Source organism: Geotrypetes seraphini, chromosome 7 (genome assembly GCF_902459505.1).
Source record: "Geotrypetes seraphini chromosome 7, aGeoSer1.1, whole genome shotgun sequence".
Lineage (NCBI taxonomy): Eukaryota > Metazoa > Chordata > Amphibia > Gymnophiona > Dermophiidae > Geotrypetes > Geotrypetes seraphini.
The window spans coordinates 98,985,491-99,009,593 of record NC_047090.1 but is presented as its reverse complement, the minus strand read 5'-3'; the positions used below and the strand labels follow the sequence as shown (position 1 = coordinate 99,009,593).

General features: G+C 40.1%; 1 protein-coding gene across 2 annotated transcripts in view; it reads right to left on the bottom strand.

The window, feature by feature from the left end:
* The window catches only part of ZFYVE26 (zinc finger FYVE-type containing 26), a 244,083-nt gene that overhangs the window by 206,102 nt on the left and 13,878 nt on the right, over nt 1-24,103 (bottom strand). For both annotated transcript variants that reach the window (XM_033951453.1, XM_033951454.1), the window contains exons 5-8: nt 17,761-17,891; nt 11,058-11,222; nt 6,367-6,455; nt 1,026-1,186 (exon numbers count right to left, since the gene is read on the bottom strand). In XM_033951453.1, the coding sequence (XP_033807344.1) occupies nt 1,026-1,186; nt 6,367-6,455; nt 11,058-11,222; nt 17,761-17,891 (546 nt within the window). The remainder of the gene's footprint in view (nt 1-1,025; nt 1,187-6,366; nt 6,456-11,057; nt 11,223-17,760; nt 17,892-24,103) is intronic.

Here is a 24,103-nt window from a genome sequence, read left to right as displayed (position 1 = left end):
CAGTTGCAAACTTCTGAAATAAGAAAAGGATAAACACCTTGTAAAATTATGACAAATTCTATATTGATTTAATCATGAGCTTAAAAATAGACTTAAAAAATAGTCTAAATACTAATGTGATATTCCTTTTGAACTAGAAGGAAAAGATCTGCTCTCAATTCTGGGAACTATCTTAAATCTGCGGGCTTTCAAAGTTTGCACTACTTGATTAATATTGGTTAGATACACCAGGAATCTCTAGAGATTTAATAAATAGCTGGGGATGGTTATCAGTTCATGGGAACTTGTTGGCAAAAAGTCAAAAGTTCACCAGGGCATATTGGCTATAAAGCACCCAAGAGTGCATGCAAGGTTACCCATAAATATCATTTAAAGCCATCCACTAGCTTAAAAAACCAATTGATGTATTAAAAATTCTAATAAATATAAATTCAAATGTGCAAAAGATTGAAGATAATAATAATAAAGTGCCCAAAGTGTCAGGTGCAAAGTCATATCGTTCCTGAATTTCAAAAAGCACACTGAATGCAAAATCACTAATTGATGAGCCTTGAGAAAGCAAGAAATCACATTTGTCCAATAAATTTAAACTGCCATCTGCCACCAAAATCCATCTAGTAAGAGGGTCTGTTGTCCGGGAGTACCAACTGATCGCCCTAATTAGCCCCGTTTCGTTTCCTTCTTCAGGAGCAAACTCAGGGACGTCTCCAACTGAAAACTAAATCAAGCACTGCTCCTTTCCAGAGCTGCTCCTCCAGCGCTGCCAACAAGTTCCCATGAACTGATAGCCATCCCCAGCTATTTATTAAATCTCTAGAGATTCCTGGTGTATCTAACCAATATTAATCGAGTAGTACAAACTTTGAAAGCCTGCAGGTTTAAGATCGTTCCCAGAATTGAGAGCAGGTCTTTTCCTTCTAGTTTACATGTTGTGACCCCTCTAGAGTAGGCTTTTTCTTATTTTGGATATTCTTTTTAAAACCAGTTCTTGAGACAAAGTGAAGTAGTGTCACTTTGACACTTACCAGATACGTCTTCATTGCTGACTGGGGCCTTCTGTAGTAGTTCCATGACATGATCTTCATTCAATGTGGGAAGATTGGTCAGGTGATGCAGAAAATAAAGTGCAGAATGGCAATCCAGACTGTGCAAATGCCTCAAAAGATCTCTCTTACAAATAGCAACACTGAAACAGAAAATTTACTTCTGCATTTTTCTTTTCAACCAACAAGAATTTTCAAAAAAATGCAATTCTTAATTTTACTATTCATTTTTACCAAAAAGTATGGATAAATATTATCTTGTTTTATTAAAATGAATTGAACCATGTATAGCAATAGGATTTAGATATTATAACAAGTAATGAATACAATAATCAAAACAATACAAATCTTAAATAATATAACAATCTTAAACCAAGGTTCTCCCACTAATCCCTTGTTAAGGTGAATTGGTCCTGAGGAGGACTGGGAATCTTGTTTGTGTTCCTCTATGGAAACAAGAGAGTGTTCATTAAATCTACCTTTCTTCATATCAACTGCAGCAGGCGTGTTTGGATTAGAAAATGATGTGGGGGGAAAAAAAATCTGTCCCCAACAGCTCAGTCCCCGCCCCATCCCTGCGAACTTAGACCCCGTCACTGCAAACCATCTGATCCCATCTGCACAAGCCTTGAATCTTTATGATTTTATATTGAACTTATTTTATTAAAGTAAAAAAAGAATATTCTGTACAATTGTCATTTTATAAATCACATATAATGCAGAACAAGGATCAACAAAACCCCTGTCTCCCCTCTCTCCTATAAATATCCGCTCCATTATCGAGAAAACTGAATAAGCCAAAATACTACAGAATGCTACATAGAAAAATCATTCAAGGGATTCAAGACAAAGTTATACAAGTTCCTACTGAACCAGAACATACGCAGGTAAGGCTAGACTCAGGGCACTGGTCTTTGACCTAAGGGCCGCCGCATGAGCAGACTGCTGGGCACAATGGACCACTGGTCTAACCCAGCAGCAGCAATTCTTATGTTCTTAATACCACAGTCACACATGGCAGGAATAGTGGTAGGGTAATGCAACTAGTGGTCAGAGGTCAGTTACGGATGCGAAAGCTGGACACTATGGAAGCAAGACAAAAAGATTGACTCATTTGAGCTTTGGTGCTGAAGAAGGATTTTAGGCGTGCCGTGGACCACCAGAAGAACTAACAAATCAATTCTGGAAGAGATCAAACCAAATGATGAAGTTATGACTTGTCTTATTTTGGTCACACCATCAGAAGAGAGATATCATTGGAGATGGACATCATGTTTGGGAAGATCGAAAGAACCAGGTGAAGAGGGAAACCTGCAATGAGATGGCTGGGCACATTGAAAAGAGCCATGGGGATGACGCTGGAGGATATTTCCACACTAGCACAAAACTGATTTCTTTTTAGATCCGCAATTCATCAAGTCGCTAGGACTTGAGCACAAGTCGTTGGCACCTAACAAAAACAACAATGCAACTAGGACAACTGCCCCCTGGAAGCTGAAGAAAGCACAGCCTGTTAGTGGGCTTTGTGGCCCCCAGCTATATCTAATACCAGAACTGGCAGAATACACATTTCAAATCTGATATATTCTAATTACAAAATAGAGTCCCGCAAGAACAGATAGCAGCCATTCAGAAAGCGGCGCGGGCCCAGGCAAGAGCGTGGAAGCCTGACCTGTGTGCCGCTGGCCACAAAATAGGACAACCGTCTAGCGAGGGAGGGATACATGCTGGACCACCAGGATGTTTTAAAAAGGTGCAGCGGCAGAGGCATGTTATATCTTCCCCTGACTTAGCAGTGGTAACCACGAAAAGGGAGCTCCATCGGGAATTAGATTGCTCTGCCACTAGGGATAAAGGAACGATGCCAGATAAGTGTGCCGCTAATGTGGATTATTTGACTATTGATTGTACCTATATCCCCAGTGGCTGCAGTTGATGTGGATACAGTGTTTCAATGGAAATGCTTTGATTTTTTTGAAGAATCCTTTCATCATTTCACTACATACTTGTCGATTATTACACACTTTAGTAACAGCATTAGGACTAATTTGCACAATAGTTTACTTAGCATATTGTACAGTGGATAATTTGTAAATGGAATGCTATAGAGCAGTGTTCTTCAAACGCCGGACCAGTGTCGGTCCACAAAAAAAATCTTGCTGGTCCGTGAAGGATTCGGGTCCCCACCGCAACAAAAGGTGCCGGCGTCAGCTGACTTGCAACTTCCTGTTGCCATCGATATGCCAGGACTCCTGCCTTCCGCCGTGTATGCCTCCTGCCTTTGTCTCCACACCCCCCGACTAGCAGCTCTGTGTGCTTTTAACTTCGGCACACAGCTGCCTCTAAGAAGTAGCTTAGCCGCGGTTTCATGAGGCAGCCTCGGGGCCTTTCGTAGGCCGGCCCACATCACATCATCGAAGCGGGCCGGCCTACCAAAGGGGAGAAGGGAAAGGGAAGGGAAGAGAGTTACTTTGGATAAGAGGAGGAGGAAAGGGAGAAGGGGTACTGCTAGACAGGGGAGGAGGAAAATAGGAAGGAAACAGCTGGCAAGGAGATTAGAGGAGGGGAAGGAGTCAGGATGGAATGGAGAGATCAGATGAGGGAAAGGGGAGAGACAGAGGAATGAGAAAGTAGAGAGAGATTGATGCTGGGAAGTGGGTCAGATGAGAAATAAGGAGAGAGGGACAAAGATGCTAAATCTGGTGTAGGAGAGATAAAAATGAAGAGAGCAGAATGAATCATATAAAAAGGAAAGAGGGGGCACAGGCTGGATGGAAAGGGGAGAGGGGCATAGAAAGATACCATATGGAAAGGGGAGAGGGCAGACAGTGGATGGAAGGGGCAGACACCAGATTGAAGAGACAGAGGACAGACGCTGGATGGAAGAGAGTGAAAAGACGATGAAAGCAGAAACCAGAGACAACAAAAGGTAGAAAAAAAATAATTTTATTTCTATCTTGTAATTAGACTATATCAGATTTGAAATATGTAGCCTGCTAGAGCTGATGTTAGACATAACTGGGGAGTGCAAAGCCCAGGCAGTGCTTCTTTAGCTTCCAGCTAGCTAGGGCTCTCTCTGACCAGGGGGAAGTTGCCCTAGTTGCACTCCCCTAACACCATTCCTGCCATAAGTGACTGCGGTATTCTGTTAGCATGATATTTGTGTAGCATTCTGTAATAATTTGGCTTATTCAGTTTTCTTGATAGTAGAGGGGATATATGTGAAGGGGAGGGGAGACGGGGGTTTTGTTGATCCTTGCCCTGTATTATTTGTATTTATAAAATGACAATTGTACAGAATATTGTTTCTTTTTATACTTTAATAAAATATGTTCAACATAAAATCATAACTATTTGAGGCTTGTGCGGATGGGATCAGATGGTTTGCGGGACCGAGCTTGCAGGTGGTGATGGTTTTAAAAATTCAGTCTTAGTAGTTTGCCGGTCCATGAAAATTATTTTATTTCCACCGGTCCATAGGTGTAAAAAGGTTGAAGAACACTACTATAGAGTTTATTAGACATGCATTTGATAGTTGTGTAAATAGAATGCCATATTGAATGTTTTCTATTGTGCCAAGTGAAGTTTTTTAATCAAGGAATGAAAGTGATCCAACCTGTTTTGTGTTCCTCGTAGAGGTTCAACAGTATTAGGCTCTTTACATCTGAGTTTTTTTCTCCACATATATAATAGGGTAGTAATGAGTGTTTAGGTTCTATGTGTGATTAGATGTAAGTAGTAAAGTGGGTTTGAAATCCAATCCACCAGGATGTTTTAAGAAGTAAGATGGCTGGGGGGGGGCAGATTTTAAAAAAGGTACCGGGGAGGCTGCTTACGGGTTTTTTGCTCTATAAGACCCTGTCCCAGCCTAGCATTAGACCACCAGAGGGAGTACATGGCAGGGCGGTGGAATTTTTTTTTTTTCCTTAGGTTTTCCTCCTCTACAGGTGGGTGCGTCTTATGGTCAAGTACATTTTATAGAGCAAAAAATATGGTAATAATGAAATAAAAGAAGCAGATCAGCATGACACCTTCATGCTCACCTGCAGAAGGAATAACTGAAGGGAGCAGCAGAGACTGGGGAGAAGGAGCTGAAAATCTGTGACTGACATCTTCTGCAGAATGCTCACAAGCAGACAGACGACCTATGGTTCAGCATACCATCCCTATTGCACTGGAAAATTCTTGATATACTACACAACTTCAGATGAAAAGTACATTTAAATTTAAACACATACGATGTGCCATTTGGGTTAGACCAAAAGTTTACCAATCTCAACATCCTGTTTCTAAAAGTGGCCAATCTAGATCACAAATACCTAGTAAGACCCCCCAAAATTGATCTGTTTCTCATGGCTTTCTTCTAGGGCAAAAAGGTGGCCTTCTAAGTCTATCTCGCTAACAAAGGTTTAATGGTTCAATGAAATCAAATGGAAATACATTTAAAACAAAAGGAGAGAAAATATTTTTTTCACTCAAAGAATAGTTAAGCTCTGGAACTCATTTGCCAGAGAATGTGGTAATGGTGATTCTTTTCTAACATAATTTGTGTCTTCATATCATAGCTTTTGTTAACTGCATTGAACTTATGGCTATGCGGTCTATAAATCTGTTGTTATGTTATTAGCACAGCTAGGTTTAAAAAAAGGTTAGGACAAGTTCCTGGAGGAAAATCCATAGTCTGCTATTGAGACATACAAGTATGAAAACACTGCTTGCCCTGGGATCGGTAGCATGGAATGTTGCTACGGGATTGGCCGCTGTTGGAAACAGGATTCTGGGCTAGATAAACCATTAGTCTGACCTAGTATGGCTATTCTTATGTTATGTATAGGACCTTTCTTTCAGGTGCTTGTCTAACCAAATACCTTCTAAGGAGGCTTTGACCATGGCTACTGGCAACAAATTCCACACCAAGTGAAAAAAAAAAAATACTTTCTCCTATTTGATTTAAAACCAGCCATTAATCTCATGAAGCATCTCTGCGTTTTTATATTATCTGAAATGGCAATCAAGCATTCCCTATTAAACTGCTCCACCACTCATGATTTTATAGACCTCCCTATCATATTCCCTCTGTGTCATTAATTCAAACCCTGAAGAATTTACCAAAGCACAATTAGAGGCACATACTAAAACATCTCAATTATTCTTATGGGCCTGTGGTAAGCCTGGAGAAATGGGGATGGACAAATAAAGAACCTATCCAACAGGTTACCAAAAACTAATTATAGTGTTCTGACAAATGAAATTTCATAATCTGTCAGTCCTCAAATCCTATAAGAGAACACTGCAGAAATGTGAAATAGATTTAAACTATTACCTGTTTTGTTTTATGCACCACTCCAATACTTCAACTTGAGCCAAAAGTCCATCGCAGAAGTCCTTCAACATGGAATCACTACACAGATCCTGATTCAAATGTACAAGTCAAATAAAACGTGGTTAGGTGATGCAGCTAAAAACAGAAACAGCTGCATTGACAATTTGATTATAAAAATAAGTTTGAAAAGACAAATACCAAATATTTCTGCCATGAGTTGTATTTATCGCTGTAAATGTACAGTCTCTTCTTTTGTTAACTGCATTGAACTTCCATGGTATTGCGGTATACAAGAATAAAGTTATTATTATTATTAATTTATGTGTCCTTGTTATTGTTTGAAATAGTATGTTTTATTGTAGCTCGCTTTGGTTTAAAGCAGGATATAAATGGGAAAATAAATTGCTCAAGACCCCACACCAGCCCAGCACAGAGAACAATGTCATCTTTCTTGAGAGTCAGAGTCGTAACAAAAATGCAGCAGTGGTGGCGATAGTTATCATACCTCATTTAATGATTTGCAGCAGCATAACAATAATGTTTTTCAGCAGTTTACTGTAAAGTAGGTGTCTTCTTTAAGATGGGACAAAAACAGAAATTTGAGTTGAATTTAAAGAGTGTATCCAAAGTCACATCAGAACAAAGTCAAATATGGCTCTTTAGCATTCAAACTTTCTTTGCCCTTTTATAAAACTAATTAAGTTTCAATTTGACTTGTTTATCCCTAATATGCTACTATATTTTGAAAAGAGACCAATAACACAGAGAGCCCTGGCCACAAAATTTTGAACTTAAAAATCTGAAAATCTTCACACTTAGTCAAGGTAACCTTTTGTTCCTTTGTGATATCTACAGTCAAATATACGAATTGTTACTGTACAGGAGCAGGCGCCTGTATGCGTTTTACCTTTTTCAAATTGTAGTAACCAGGTAAAACATTGGCCGGTACTCCAGGTGCATAATGCACTGCGGGAGCTACCCAAATTCGCCTTTACATGAGGGCGGAATTTAGCTGAAATACTTAAACACAGAGACTTCACTCATGAAACAGTTGGTTCTTCCCCACACCAGTGCTGTGGCCATTGCATCTATTGCCGGTATGTGTGGGTTACAGATGAGGTGACTATCCCCGATGCAGGGGGTAGAAGATTTGCATTGAAAACTGGAACTAATTGCTCTTCAGCAGCAGTGGTTTACTGTATCATGTGCCCTTGTGGTAAAATGTATATAGGGCACACGAGAAGAGTCATCAAGATTAGGATAGCGGAGCATGTGAGCAACATACGTTGTAAAAGACAGACTGCTCCCATCATTTCCCACTGGCTGGAGGTGGGCCACAGCATTGATGAGGAGAGGTATACTGTTTTATGGCAAGCGTATGATCTGATAGGAGATGTCAGCCAGTTATTACTTCGTCAAGAGCAAAGATTTATTTTTTCATGGCATACTTTGGTTCTCACTGGTTTGAATAATGAAATAGAGTGGCTTCAGCTTGGAAAGTTGTATACATGTATTTTAAAGCTCCAGTGGGGCTCTGATGCCTTGCTTTAGGTTTCCTTGCTCCTGCCATGATTGGCTGTTACAAGTTTGGTATCTGTGTAGTTCCACTCCCCTTTTTCCGGGGGCTCTTGCAGGATGTCAGCGTTCTTAGAATTTAAGTAGAGCTGCACCTGTGTTCAAGTCATCTTTTCCTTTGCTGTCAGTCTGTTCGGGTGGAAGTCCCGCGAACGGGTAAGCTGATTAAATATTAAATTAACATTAAGAATGAAGATAAGATTAGTAAAATCTGGTTTTTATAACAGTGGGGTGGTTAGTTCACTAGAGGGTTTTATGTTTAAATGGTAGTTTATTTTATTGGCGTATTTGTTTGTTGCAGTGTCCTCACCTGAAGAAGCTTCAATTCGTGAAACTCGAGTTGGAGGGGGTCGAGGGAAGTTTGAGACAGCAGTAGTTTTACTTATATAAGTTTACAAGAATGGAGCAGTTGGGGGACAGATACCTGCAACTCCACTGCTTCAGATAAGTACAGGCTGCTTTATTAGCATTTGAAAGAAATGTCTGTGTGCAGTGGAATGAGACAGTGAACAGCTGTGATGGTCTCTAACAACTGGCTTCATGCTTATTCACTAGAATTTGGTTGTTGGGTCTGAGGTTTTCACACACACTATTATCATGTATTTAAATCTTTAAAGGAGAAGTTTTATTAAGACTTATGAAATGATAATTATTCTTTATATCTACAGTCAAACCACATATTGTTGAAATGATATCCTTTAGGAAAGGTTTATTAGGGCAGAGCTAGGGATCACTCCTGTCTTGTCACTAACTCACTAGGGACATTCCTAGTAAGTCACAAAAACCACAGTGCACTGGGCCACAAATGGGAGAAAGACAGAGGCTCAAAGCACTTTTTACTTGTGTTGACAACTCTCTCTGTACTGCTTGTTAAACTCCCAATAAGTGCCAAAATGTGGGCAATCTGCAGACGTAACTGTATGGTGATAGAGTGACTGCACTTACTGTCTCTTATGCAACAGTGCAGAGCATCAACATTCACATTAACTTACCATGTACTGACTAAAAGCACTGTCCTCCTCCATAACTTGCCCATTCACCACACTTTCCCTAACCCTGCAACAGCAAACTGTTAGCGTATGTACTTTAATATAAACCAATCCGAATATAAATTAAGGTGACCTTTTCCCCCCCCAAAAAGGAGGAAAAAAGTGTAAACTGAGATTAGAAATTTGGGTGATCCTCATGAGTCACTCTGCAAAAACTTGAGAATAAACACTGCTTTTTTCTAGACTAAGCAGCATAAAATCTGTTTTATTTTTTGGGGATCTTGCCAGATAATTGTGACCTGGATTGGCCACTGCTGGAAATAGGATACTGGGCTTGATAGACCTTCAGTCTGTCCCAGTATGGCAACTCTTATGTTCTTAATTAAGAGAATAGGCAACAATATCTGATGTCCGTTTCCATGTATTAAAATTAGTCCAATAAAAAGGATCACCTTATTTCCATTTTCTATTTATAAATGTTTATTAACATGGCTACAGTACTACTTTATCCTAAAGTAAAAAAAAATATAAATAAATGTTTTTCTACCTTTGTTGTCTGGTTTCTGCTTTCCTCATTTTCTGGTCATTCTCTTCCTTCCAGCCACTGTCTGCCCTCTCTCTGCCTCTTCCATATGGGATCTTTCCTCTTTCTATGCCTCTTCCAGAAACTGTCTGCCACTCCCTTCCATCTCTCCCTCCCCCCATTGATCTGGCATCCATCTTCTTCCCTCTGCTCCCCCATGGTCTGGCATCTGTCTTCTTTCCTTCCATCTCTTCCTCCCTCTCCAGGTGGTTTTTAGCATCTCTCTCCTTTTCCTTCTCAAATTATTTTCTGCCTCTATCTAGATTAAATTCTCTCTTACTATCCAGTCCTCAATTTCCCTCTTTTCATTGTCTACCTACAATTTGCTACCTCTTTCCCTCACCCCTTCCAATATCTCACTAACTCTAGCCTCTTTCTCCAATCCAGCATGTTCCCTTTTATATTTATCCCTTCCTTCCATCCAGTTTGTGCTCTCTCCTCCCCACTTCTATCCAGTGTCTGCTCCCCCTCTCTCTCCCATTCAGTGTCTGCTCCTCCCTCTTTCCTCCTCACTTCCTTCCAGCCAACACTCCCCACTTACAACTAGCATCTGTTCAGCATCTGTTCTCTTCTCACTCCTCCTTGTCTTCCATCCAGCATCTCTCATCTTCCCCCCTTTCTCCACACAATAAAGCCTGAAGCGGCACTCAACCTCTTCCCTTTGTCGGACCATCTCTTTCCCTCCCTTATTTCTCCTCACTTTCACGGCGCTTTTCAAAACCAATGCATTCCAGAGCTTAACTATTCTCTGAGTGAAAAAATATTTCCTCCTACTGGTTTTAAAAGTATTTCCATGTAACTTCAAGTGTCTTGGTAATGTCTGACGAAGTGAAAAATCGATCCACTTGTAACCGTTCTACTCTACTCAGGATTTTGTAGACTTCAATCATATCTCCCCTCAGTCATCTCTTTTCCAAACTGAAAAGCCTTAACCTTTTTAGTCTTTCCTAATACGAGGAGTTCCATCCCCTTTATCATCTTGGTCACTCTTATCATCTTGGTCATTCTTCTTTCGTTCTTGAGATAAGGAGACCAGAATTGAATACAATACTGCAGATGAGGTTGCACCATGAAGCGATACAAGGGCATTATAACATTCTTGGTCTTGTTAACTATCCTTTTTTAAATAATTCCTACCATCCTATTTGCTTTTTTTTTTTTTTTTTTTTGCTGCAGCCGCACATTGGGTGCAAGGTTTCATTGCATTGTTTTAAGATCCTTTTCTTGGGCGCTAACCCCCAAGGTGGATCCTAGCATCCGGTAACTGTGATTCGGATTATTCTTCCCAATGTGCATCACTTTGCATTTGTCCACATTAAATTTCATCTGCCACTTGGATGCCCAGTCTTCCAATTTCCCAAGGTCTACCTGCAATTTTTCACAATCCGCATGCATTTTAACAACTTTGAACAATTTAGTGTCATCTGCAAATTTAATCACCTGACTCGTCTTTTATAGAATTTCCCCTAAATGCGTGCATAGCTTTCAAATAAAATGGACAACCTGAAAGTAGCCTGCTGTAAATACTTTTACTCATTACTGACCTTGTCTTGATGAAAGGTACATAACAAAAATTTGGCAGATTCTATGCTCTGGCAATGAGTCCAGCCAAGCAACACCAGGAGCCGACTAAGCGGTTCAAATTCATTTTTCAGGAGGTTTCTCAAAGTAGAGAAGTCTTCTCTCTTCATTAGGGCAAGTGCTGTAACCTATAATGACACCCCAAAGTAAGCATACACACACCAAGAAATAAAAAGGATTTTGTGAAACCCTACAAATAATGCATATAGTGGTAACACCAAATGTTTCAATACATTTTAGTCAAGAACAATTAACATTTTTTTCTGACTTCAATTTTATACAGTTAAATCATTTATATTCTGCTATTGCCAACAAATAGTTTATAGTTTATATTTCTTCAAAAAACCATAAGCTTCTACTTATTCTGACTGGAATTGCCATTCAACATATTACATTCAATTGGAAAAAATCAGAATAGATTAAATTACAGTTTTTGGTGGAGTTCTGTATGTCATATTTATAAAATAGAAATAATGTTAGCCACACAGAGAGGATATTTTGGTAAATTTTGAGATGTTTGGGGACCATTAACAGACTTTTGTAATTAGTAGTAAACATTTTCCCTTCATAAGATAATTGAAATGAGGGGATAGGGATGGGTGGGAGGGATGATTTTTTGATATATTAATAGAATGTATATTGTATAATATAATATAAATGAATATTTTTGATGTGATAGGGATGGGAGGGGAGGTTAACTTTCATGAATGTCAGTTGATGATAATAATAGTAATACAAGTGATGTTTTTTTCAATTCAAATATTATTTCTTGATACACTTGATGTAAGTTGTAAAATGAATAAAAATTATAAAATATGGTTTACATATAAAGAAATAGATCAATTAAACAAAGATCTACATAAGTAAGAAAGAAAGATTAGGTTCCTACCTTGATAATCTTCTTTCTTGTAGATGTGTCTAGTGGTCATTAACGCTAGGGTTTTGCACCTGAACCTGCAAATTTCTTGCAGAATGCTGTCAATTATCTTTTGAATTCCGCCTCCTTCCCAGTGAGCTGCTCCTGCCCCCTCAATTTGTATACAAGCAATTAAGTAGCACTGTAATGACAGACATAACCGGAAGGAAGGAAACAGGGAAAAATCCCCGACATTACAATTCTATTCTTTAACAAACATATCCATTAACATTATCAGAGCTGAGGTACTAAACTGGTTTCGTGGCTTCCTCACATCCCGTTCTTACCAGGTACGCTTTAACAATGAACACTCCGACACCTGGAGCAACTCATCCGGAGTGCCACAAGGGTCACCGCTTTCCCCACTGCTTTTCAATATCTACATGTCCTCATTAGATGTGAAACTAACCCAACTAGGAATAAAACTATTCAGCTACGCAGATGACTTTACGATCATCATCCCATTCGCCAACTCCATCTCGGAAACCATTCCCAAGGCATCCGATGCCATAAATGAGATGGAACAATGGATGACAGATTTCAAGCTCAACCCAGAAAAAACAAAATTCTTCGTTGTCTCCCCTCACCCGCTTGACAATAAAACCCCACTATGCATCAATAAACTCAACTACCCTATTCAGCCCACCATGAAAATACTAGGTGTTATTCTAGACCAATGCCTAACAATGAAGGAACAAGTGGATTCCCTATTCAGAAAAGGTTTCCTTACTCTCTGGAAACTCAAAACCATTAAATCATACTTCGATACGTCAACATTCAGAATCCTAGTGCAATCCCTCATACTGAGTCAGCTTGACTACTGCAACATCGCCTATCTAGCAATCTCACAAAAGAATATGAGACGTCTCCAAATAATGCAAAATGCTGCGGTCAGACTTATCTTCGGGCTGAAGAAATTCAACCACGTGACACCCTACTATTGGCAGCTGCACTGGCTACCAACGGAAGCCCGAGTAAGGTTTAAATTTGCCTGCCTCTGCTTCAAAGTACTATATGGCCTGACCCCCAAGTACATAACGGACCTTTTCGCATTTTATAATAACAAACTCAAGAGAAACACACACCCAAAACTCATTTCCCCTCCAGTTAGAGGCTGCAAAATGAAAAAACACCATGAACACCTTCTCTCTCACCAAGCAGTCCTATGGGGCAAAGACCTAGACCAACTGCTTTCACCCACTACATACGGGGAATTCAGGAAATGCCTAAAAACATACCTGTTCCAGAAATACCTAAACAACTGACCCGCTCTCCCTCTCCCTCCCCCCTCCCTATTCCACCTGAACTTACAGCACTTTATAAATATAATCTGTTATTTTCATCTTATCGTAACTTTACATTGCTATTTATCCCCAACAGGTCCTGTCGGACATTACCTACTAAAATGTACATATTACATTTTCGCTCAGCAAATTGTATTTCTATACTATTGCCTCCTGAGGTCTCTGATCTCTGTATTTCCTCTGAATATCTACTTATTGTATTTTGCTGAATGTCCAGCACTCTTGATTATAAACCGCCTAGAAGTCGCAAGATTGTGGCGGTATAGAAGAATAAAGTTATTATTATTATAACATTCAAGTAATGGATCAAAGCCTATGTGCAACCAGCAAGTTTCAAGTTTATTAAAAGATTTTTTTAACCGCTTAATCAGATTTCTAAACGGTGTACAATATAAAATTTACATAAAAACATATTAAAACTGGGGATACTGGATAAAATCTAAGTGTCATAATAAATCACTGATAAGACTTATAGACCTACTTCAAACAATAGGAAAAAGGGGAAGAACAACAATCATAAAAGAAAAGTGCAACAAAAAAGGGAAAATACAATAGGTTAGGGTAAAAAGTAATAATTTTAATTTAATTTTTTTGTCCTTAAGAGGACGGTTGTTGTCCAAAAGCATCCTGGAACAAGAATGTTCTTAATTTTGTTTTAGATTGTTTTATATCGGATTCACTGCGCAAATGGTTAGGCAGCGAATTCCAGAGAGTAGTGGCAGTGAAGGCAAAATTATTGGAGCGCAACGTATTGATTAATTTTAAAGAAGGGGTAGCAGCTCTACAGATTTCCTTGGGCGAAACCACTTGAGTCTCTGCCGATGAGGTAGCAACTCTTCTAATGAAATGTGCTTTGAATGTGATCAGCAGCTACTTTCCGTAGCCTTCATATGTGGAAGAAATGGCCATTTTAATCCATCTGGAAATCGAGACTTTAGATGCTGGCCTCCCTTTCTTGGCATGACTGGTACCGGAGAAGCACTCGCTTGACATCCAGCAAATGCAACACTTAAATTCTTTTTCTTAGACCCTGTAGATTGAAAAGCAGGCAAACAGACTTTCTGATTGACATGGGAGGCCAAAACTACTTTCAGTAAGAAGGACAGAACCGTGCACAAGGATAGCCCTGCTTCCATAAACTTAAGAAACAGTTCTCTGCAGGACAGAGTTTGTAACTCAGAAACTCACCTTGAAGATGTAATCGTCACCAGAAACAACATCTTGACTGTAAGATCCAGAAAGGAAGCTTTACTGACCCTGCAATATGGTATTAAGATCCCAGGAAGGGAAAGGATTGCAGCCCTTGAGGAGGGACTTTGACACCCCTGCTCTAAGGTGAACTAAATAAGAACATAAGAATAGCTTTACTCGGTCAGACCAATGATCCATCAAGCCCAGTAGCTCGTTCTCACGGTGGCCAATCCAGGACATTAGTACCTGGCCAAAAACCCAAGGAGTAGCAATATTCCATGCTACTGATCCAGGGTAAGCAGCGGCTTCCCCATGTCTCTCTCAATAGCTATGGACTTTTCCTCCAGGAAATTTTCCAAACCTTTCTTAAAACCAGCTACGCTATTCATTCTTACCACAACCTCTACAATGCGTTCCAGAGCTTAACTATTCTCCGAGTGAAAAAATATTTCCTCCTATTGGTTTTAAAAATATTTCCCTGAAACTTCATTGAGTGTCCCCTAGTCTTTGTCATTTTTGATGGAGTGAAAAATCAATCCACTTGTACCCCTTCTATTCCTCTCAGGATTTTGTAGATTTCAATCATATCTCCCCTCAGCCATCTCTTTTCCAAGCTGAAGAACCTTAACCTTTTTAGTCTTTCCTCATACGAGAGGAGTTCCATCTCCTTCACCATCTTGGTCACTTTTCTTTGAGCCTTTTCTAGCATCACTATATCTTTCTTGAGATAAGGAGGCCAGAATTGAACGCAATACTCTAAATGAGGTCGCACCATGGAGCGATACAGGGGCATTATAGCATTCTTAGTTTTGTTAACCATCCCTTTTTTAATAATTCCTAGCATCCTGTTTGCATTTTTGGCCGCCGCCACACATTGAGAGGAAGGTTTCATCGTATTGTCTATGATCACACCCAGATCCTTTTCTTGGGCACTAACCCCCAAGGTGGATCCTAGCATCCGGTAATTGTGATTCGAGTTATTCTTCTCAATGTGCATCACTTTGCATTTGTCCACATTAAATTTCATCTGCCACTTGGACGCCCAGTCTTCCAATTTTTCACAATCCGTATGCATTTTAACAACTTTGAACAGTTTAGTGTCATCTGCAAATTTAATCACCTCACTCGTTGTTCCAATTTCCAGATCATTTATAAATAAGTTAAATAGCACCGGTCCCAGTACAGATCCCTGCAGCACTCCACTGTTTACTCTCCTCCATTGAGGAAAAATGACCATTTAACCTCATCCTCTGTTTTCTATCCGATAACCAATTCCTAATCCACAACTGAACTTTGCCACCTATCCCATGACTCTAATTTTCTCCGGAGCCTCTCATGAGGAACTTTGTCAAACGCTTTCTGAAAATCTAGATCTGAAAATCTAAATTCACATACCATTGTCTGCGGGGCCAATCGGGTGCCACTAGGACTACCAACCCCGAATGACTTGCAATCCTTTGGATGACTCGCCCTAGCATGGGCCACCAGGGAAAAACATAAAAGAGCCCTTTCTCCGGTCACGATTGAACTAATGCATCCAACCCCGCACTCCTGGACTTGTATCTTCAGCTGTAAAAAGCAGTAAAAGCAATCCACCTCTGTATTTACAGCCAACGCCATTAGATCCATCTGTGTACATCCCCCAAAGCTGAACTATGGAGAACACCTGAGTGGACAAAGAACATTCTCCCAAGTCGAGAATCTGTCGACTGAGAAAGTTGGCTCGCACATTTGCCTGGGCAGCTTCGGAGGACCACATGGCACAATTGCTGGAGGAGGTAAAAGGGACTCAAGGCTCAGTTCAGAATCATGCTGGTCTCATTAGATATTTGCAGGCACAAGAGAAAGATCTTGAGAATTGCTCAAGACGCTGCAACTTAAGATTCAAAGATTCCCCGAGACTGAGGCATATGTCAAACTGAACCTCCTGGTCCAGTTCTGTGTCATCTGGTCATGCATTGCTGAGGGGAAATCCCCGATGCCACCACCTCTGTTGTGCTGAACGCAGATGCTGAGGACCCTCGGCAGTTCAAATAGGCAATCCACATAAGGCTCACAAAATCCAGGGTGAAGCCTTGTCCTGGGGGGTCTTGAGGACCCCAGCAGGGATCCCCCTTGCCAGTCCTCCTGGACTCTGCAGCTACCACTCATCTGCAGATGGCCAATGTACCTTTGGAGGGCTCTTGAAAGGGTCTTTTCCCTTGGGAACATGCCTCCTGGAGGACTTGGAAGAGGCTGAGCATAGGGCTTCTACCCCTCCCACTTTGTCAAACGTGGAACAGATGCTTCGCTTCTCGGTGTGATATAGGAGTAGGAAGGTCTGAGGGGTCCATCCATGTCAATTTTAAGTAAAATTGAAGAGTTTTGAGGTAGATGGAGGCTTTAGGGAAAAAAAAAAAAAAGGTTGTTTAAAATCAGCTCGTAGGGACTTCCCTGATGTACATAAAATGCAGGGAAAGGGTTTTTAGGAGGTGGGGGGACCTTGGCTATGGATACAGAAACCTTTAAAGTTCACTTTTGGAGACATTCCCTCCCCCTCCCCATTTTCCCCATAGGCTATAATAGCCTTACTAAGTGTGCTATGTGGTGCCTGCCTGCTTCAGCTCAGGAATGCAGCTGGGATAAATGGAGAACACCACCTCACAGGTTCACCGGACAAACTTGGGTCTTCAACTCTGTGGTGCAAGGCTTTCTGAGGATTGAAGTTCAGGGGAGATGACAATGCACCTGATCCACTATTAATTCTTGCCAAGCCAGGAAGGAGCCAAACAGCCTGAACTCAAGCTGTTGCTAAATCAGGAATGCAAACAGCTACGCAGGGGCCAGCTCCGAATTTAAAAAATACAAAAGCAGACTGGCTAGCTAGGTGTCCCCGAAGATTGATCCTGCTAGCAGCAGACTTCTACAGAGCGAGTCTGTGTCTTCTCCCAGGCAAAGGTCCCCACAAGTGGGAACTCTGGGCACTAAGCCTCTGACCAAACACTTAGAAAAATATACCCGCATATAATAAAAATGCAGAGCAGAGCAGAAACACTTCTGAACAACTTGCTTGCAGAAAAAAAATAAGGGGCAGGAACAGCTCCCTGGGAAAGAGGCAGAGTTGAAACAATGATTGACAGCATTCTGATGCAAAACCCTAGCATTTAGGACCACTAGACACATTGCCTTAATTTTTTTTCTATTGTTTCAAACTAAAACTAAAAAGGAAAGCTAAAAAAACAAAACCAAATCTCATCTTCTGACCAATGTACATACCAGAACCTGCTCCAAAAAATGCTTGCCACTGCTAAGGCAATAGAAAAACATTGTTTTCCAAGGATTTGTTTGCTGAGGGTTGGTGAACAAAGATAGCACTACTCTCTCAGGATCTGAGTGCTCAGAGGACACTAGAACAGAAAACATATTGCACAAGAATTGCAGTCAGTAAGATGTTTCCAATCATAACACCTAACTGACTAATACCTTCCTCCAGTCAACCTAAAATGGCAGTTTCTATCCTAACAAACTAACTCATAAGAATGGTGTTTCTTTTGCTATATTCTTATGAATTATTTTATGAAAAGGGGGAGGGAGGGAGATTTTATATACTGCCTTTCTGTGGTTACAAAGCACTTTACATATTATATGCAGGTACTTATTTTGTACCTGGGATAGTGCAGTGTTAACAGGTTTGCCCACAATCTCGAAGAGCTATAGTGGAAAATTAAACCCAGCTCATCAGATTCTCAGGCCACTGCACTAACTACTAAGTTAATCCTCTACTTCACTTATATATAGGGTTATTCCATGTCAAGTGGTCCACCCAACCTCCTCCAAATTGAATACAATTTTGTATGGATGTTCCCTATAGCCTCAAATGAAACCATATAAAATTTTTCAGCTGGATCTCTATTGGTTTGAGACCTAAAGGCTGTTGAATGTAGGTCACTCTCAGAGTACTGTGTTCTGCATAACACAAAATGACAACTTTGTCCAGCCCAACAAAGACAGAACTGAAATTTTGCAGATTAATACAACCCCTGGCATTAACTTCATGTGCAAAGTCTGGTGTCGAATCACCCTCTATAGTGGAACCGAAAAGGAGACACTGATGAATCAGACGATTTTTAAGGGTCCTCTTCTGGAGTGAGGAACAACGAGTGCATCATTCAGCCCTATGCTCCGACCCCAAACACTGGAGGCACCAGCGATGCGGATCTGTGATGGAAATAGGGTGAGCACACCGTCCGCATTTCTTAAAACTCATCTGAGGACGAGACATAGAGGGAAAAATGGCCTCGGCAAAATCAAAAGTCAAGGTGCAAGGAAGGAAACGGGCCCCTCCAGGCCGAACTTGCGAAAGCGAAAAGTTAAAAAAAAAATTTTTTTTAACTATAAAGAAAGAAAGAAAACATAAACTGACTAAAAAGTCAAAAAATAAGCCGAATGAGCGGGAAGGCAGCGAAAAAATATCAACAGCCGTTGATGAAGTGACTTCTTAGCTCTGCGGAAACTATGAAACTGAGGGATCACACATGGTTCAGACTATTGCAATCTTTCTAAAGACTTAAAGTGGCGATGCACTTTTAAAGTGGTCCAAATTTGAATTGAAAGATCTTTGAGAAAATTTTCAGATAAGTCTATGCTTTAAATGAAATTGCTATTAAGATTATAACTATTTATATATTTATTTATTTATTTGATGAACAGAAAAGAATATATAAAAGAATACACGACATAAAGCACTTTAAAATAAAAAAAAAGAAATAGAAAAGTAAATGTATTGAGACATTGAAAGCATAGTTGAGCCGGTGATGATTAGACCATGTAAAGCTCACCGCGATGAGATATATTGAGGCGGTGGAGTGGTAGGGCTGAGGCTCAAAAATTATAAGAACTATAATAATAAAAGGTTGAATAAAAAGGTTTTTTTTAGAGGTGTTTCAAAAAAGACGTTATACAAATTTTGGCCACTTTTTCGTTGCAAATATCTCAACTGTACATCGTTCAATTTTTTTTATCACTTGAGTGTGGGGTTTTGGTTTTTTTGCTACAAAAACCATTGTTTCATATTTGACCCAGCCAGAGGTCTCAAATGCATGCATTAAAAGGGCATCTCTAGCATCCTAATGTGTAATATGCAAATAAGCTAGAGGTTTGAAAGTGCATGGTACAGCTATAATTCAAGTTACAACATCTACTGTTGTAAATGGCCCATCAAAATGAACATTTAGTTCTTAGTGATTCATTGCAAGTTCAATAAAGGTTCCTAGCTGCAAATCTCCAATTTTAATAAAATTTAGTGACATAGGAGCCCATGGCTCAAAACCTAACTGGTCAACCTATTAGATACCAAATTTGCTTTGGTTTACAAGTTAATATAGTTAAAATCATCTTATGATTTTTATGATTTTTTTTTTTTTTAAATCATAACCTAAAAATGGTCTTAGGGATATTTGGAGCATTGAGATTAAGCATCAGATTTCAGCATCTCAATGACCACAAATTTGGTCTTGGAGAATAAGATGTACATTGTCAGCATCTATGAGGCAAACTTGGTTTTTTCTTTTGCATAGAGCATTTTGGACCCCAGTTAGATTACAAAAGTTGAATAGTTCATTATCTAATAGATGCTGGCATTGTAAGCTTGATATAGGGACTTTGGATCATCTTTTATTTTTTTGTCCCTATATATTAGCCTTTTGGAATTCGATCTGGGATCAAATAAATTCTTTATTAGAAAATCCTGTAGCATTAACTTATGATACTGTGATATTTGGCATGTCTATGAGGAAAAAGAGTCAGATATCAGCAAGTAATAACAAACTTTTATTGATTATGACAGGAGTTGCCATTCAACATATTACTAACAATTGGAAAGATCTTAGCAGACTTAACTTTAATTTTTGGTGGAATTCACTATGTCATTTATATAAAATGGAACGTTCAATAGCAGTACAAAATGGAAATTATAAAAGTTTTACTAAAATATGGGAGCCATTGACATTGTTTTGTAATGAATATACACCATTTTTTACTTTTGAAGATAATGATTTACGGAGGGATGGGGGGAGAGATTGTACAATTGAAGAAAGGGTAAAATGAAATAAGAAGAATAATGTTGGAAGGGAGGGTGGGTTATGGGTTTATATATATATACAATTGTTATTTTTTTGATGGATTTAAGAAGTGTTGTCTTTGAGCCTATATATGATTTTTATTGTACACTTGTTGAAGGATTAAAAAGGAATAAAGAATTTAAAAAAAAAATAATAATAATAATCTTATGATTCAAAATTAACATCCACAAGGCCCTTTCATTGGTCCATTAAAAAAGATACTGTGTGGGTTTCAGAGGGGGAATATGGTTCTTCAAGCTCCAATGACAACCTCAACCAGGAAGGCAAATTCAAGGCACTGAACTCAGGCTAGCTGCATGCTGAGCATTTGAAGTGATTGTGAAGCACAATTTGTCTTTGAAATTGTTACTCTTTCCTCACCATACTGTTTTTTTGATCACTTAGGGGTCCTTTTACAAAGCCGCGCTAGCGGTTTTATCGCACGCACTGAATTAGCGTGCGCTATAGCAAGGGCTAGCTGGAAATCTACCACCTGCTCAAAAGGAGGCAGTAGCGGCTAGCGCGTGCGGCAATTTAGCACGGCTTTGTAAAAGGAGACCTTAATTTTTCATCCTAATAAAAATTTACAGTTATTAGAAAGCCACAAATTTCCAATTCAAAAGTTTCTCTCATTATTCCAGAGTCTGTCTACATCTCCAACATATTTTAATATTAAATGTAGGGTGAAACCTTAGTGTATTATTAGGAATAGCAGATCAAAAATGGTGCACGAAAGAGATTGGAGGATGTACAGTTATGTTACGACATTAAAATATAGGTAGAACAAACAGCACAATGGGCCTCCAGATGATGGTGATCAACGTTTTATTGAAAAAAATAAAAATAAAAAAGACCAGACACGGGCCGTGTTTTGGTTTGTTCACCTGCATCGAGAATCTATTAGTTCTGAACAATGTTGATGTATCACAAAAAAAGCTTGAATAGACTTCTCTTCTCTCCTATGGGCCTGTGTCAGGTCTTTTTTCAATAAAATGTTGATCACCATCATCTGGCGGCCCATCGTGCTGTTTGTTGTGCTTTGTTTCCCTCTTCAATTTGAGAATTAAACATAGGTAAACATTTGCATAAAAATTTTTTCAACTATCTTAATAAAGACTGATCTCATAAAGGAAAAGTGCAGTGTGTCTAAAAGTTTATGGGGCAGGAACTGGCCATAATCTCTTCCAGTTCCTAAAACCTGAGCCCTACTGTGCTTTCTGTTCAGGAGTTATGTTGCGTCAAATATTTGCCTGTGCATTCCACGACAAACTTTTTATCAACTTTGTGGTCCCCCAAGTCATACACCAAAGCATACACCAATGATCTAAGTCAGTGGTTCCCAATCCTGTCCTGGAGGACCACCAGGACAGTCGGGTTTTCAGGATAGCCCTAATGAATATGCATGGAGCAGATTTGCATGTCTGGCACCTCCATTTTATGCAGAATTTTGAGTTCACACCAGGTGAAGTTTACAGTGAACTGGCAAGACTCAAGGTGAACAAAGCCATGGGACCAGACAATTTGCACCCAAGAGTGCTCAGAGAATTAAGTGATGTCCTGGCGAAACCGTTGGCTGAGCTATTCAATCTCTCCCTAAGTAAGGGGAAAGTTCCCCTGGACTGGAAATTAGCTAATGTCGTTCCTCTGCATAAAAAGGGTTGCAGGGCAGAGGCTGCGAATTATAGACCGGTGAGTCTCACATCAATAGTGTGCAAACTCATGGAAACACTAATTAAAAGCAAATTGGACACGATCTTGAATGAAGGGAGTCATCAGGATCCCAGTCAGCATGGATTCACCAAGGGTAGGTCCTGCCAATCCAATCTCATCAGCTTCTTTGACTGGGTAACAAGAAAGTTGGACTTGGGAGAGTCTTTGGACGTCGTGTACCTGGACTTCAGTAAAGCTTTTGACAGTGTCCCACACCGCAGGTTGCTAAGCAAGATGGAATCGATGGGGTCAGGAGAGACACTAACTGCATGGGTCAATGATTGGCTGAGTGGCAGACTTCAGAGGGTGGTGGTACCCTCTCTAAAACATCGGAGGTGACCAGTGGAATGCCGCAGGGCTCGGTCCTGGGTCCACTCCTTTTCAACATATTCATAGGGGATCTGACTCAAGGGCTTCAAGGTAAAATAACACTATTCGCCGATGACGCCAAACTATGTAATATAGTAAGTGAATGCAGTTTACAGAATTATATGGTGCAGGACCTGCTTACATTGGAAAGTTGGTCCTCAACCTGGCAGCTAGGCTTCAATGCTAAGAAATGTAAGGTCATGCACCTCGGAAGCGGAAATCCATGCAGGACGTACTTCTTGAACGGAGAAACTGTAACTAGGACTTCAGCAGAACGAGATTTAGGAGTAATCATCAGTGCAGACATGAAAACTGCCAATCAAGTGGAGAAGGCTTCATCTAAGGCAAGGCAGATATTGGGTTGTATCAATAGAAGTTTCGTCAGCCGAAAGCCTGAAGTCATAATGCTGTTGTACAGGACCATGGTGAGACCTCATCTGGAGTACTGTGTGCAATTCTGGAGGCCACATTACAGTAAAGATGTGCGCAGAATTTAATCGGTTCAGCGGACGGCAACCAGGATGATCTCGGGGCTCAAGGGTCTCTTGTACGAAGAGAAAATGAACAAATTGCAGCTCTACACTCTCGAGGAACGTAGGGAGAGGGGAGACATGATCGAAACATTTAAGTACCTCACGGGACGTGTCGAAGTGGAAGATGATATTTTCTTTCTCAAGAGACCCTCGGCCACAAGAGGGCACCCGCTCAAACTCAGGGGCGGAAAATTTCATGGCGACACCAGAAAGTATTTCTTAACAGAGAGTGGTTGATCATTGGAACAAGCTTCCAGTGCAGGTGATCGAGGCAGACAGCGTGCCAGACTTTAAGAATAAATGGGATACCCATGTGGGATCCCTACGAGGGTCAAGATAAGGAAATTGGGTCATTAGGGCATAGACAGGGGGTGGCAGAGTGGGCAGACTTGATGGGCTGTAGCCCTTTCCTGCCGTCATCTTCTATGTTTCTATCTCTCTCATGCATATCCATTAGGGCTATCCTGAAAACCCGACTGGCCTGATGGTCCTCCAGGAGAGGGTTGGGAACCACTGATCTAAGTGATATATTTGGTTCAGTACAAAATATTGTACTAGAAATATCACTTTTAGCTTGGTCGAGCAACTATCCTTTCCACAACTATCTTCTATGGAACGAAAAAGTGGCCCCAACGAGGACCCTAACTTTGGAAGAAGTTAAAATCCTATTCTGAGACTTTGCACATATTCACTGCATGTCCTATTGTACTTCCAGAAAAATTTCAATTTCTGAACCACAGTCAAATGGGGAGGCCTACATCACTTGACATGGAATGGCCCTATTGCATTCTTTCTTCCCTCCTAACTTTGGGCTCCACATAAAAAGTAAAATTATTGTGTCATAATATTCTATATGGACATAAATCTTAAAAATATACACTTCACTAA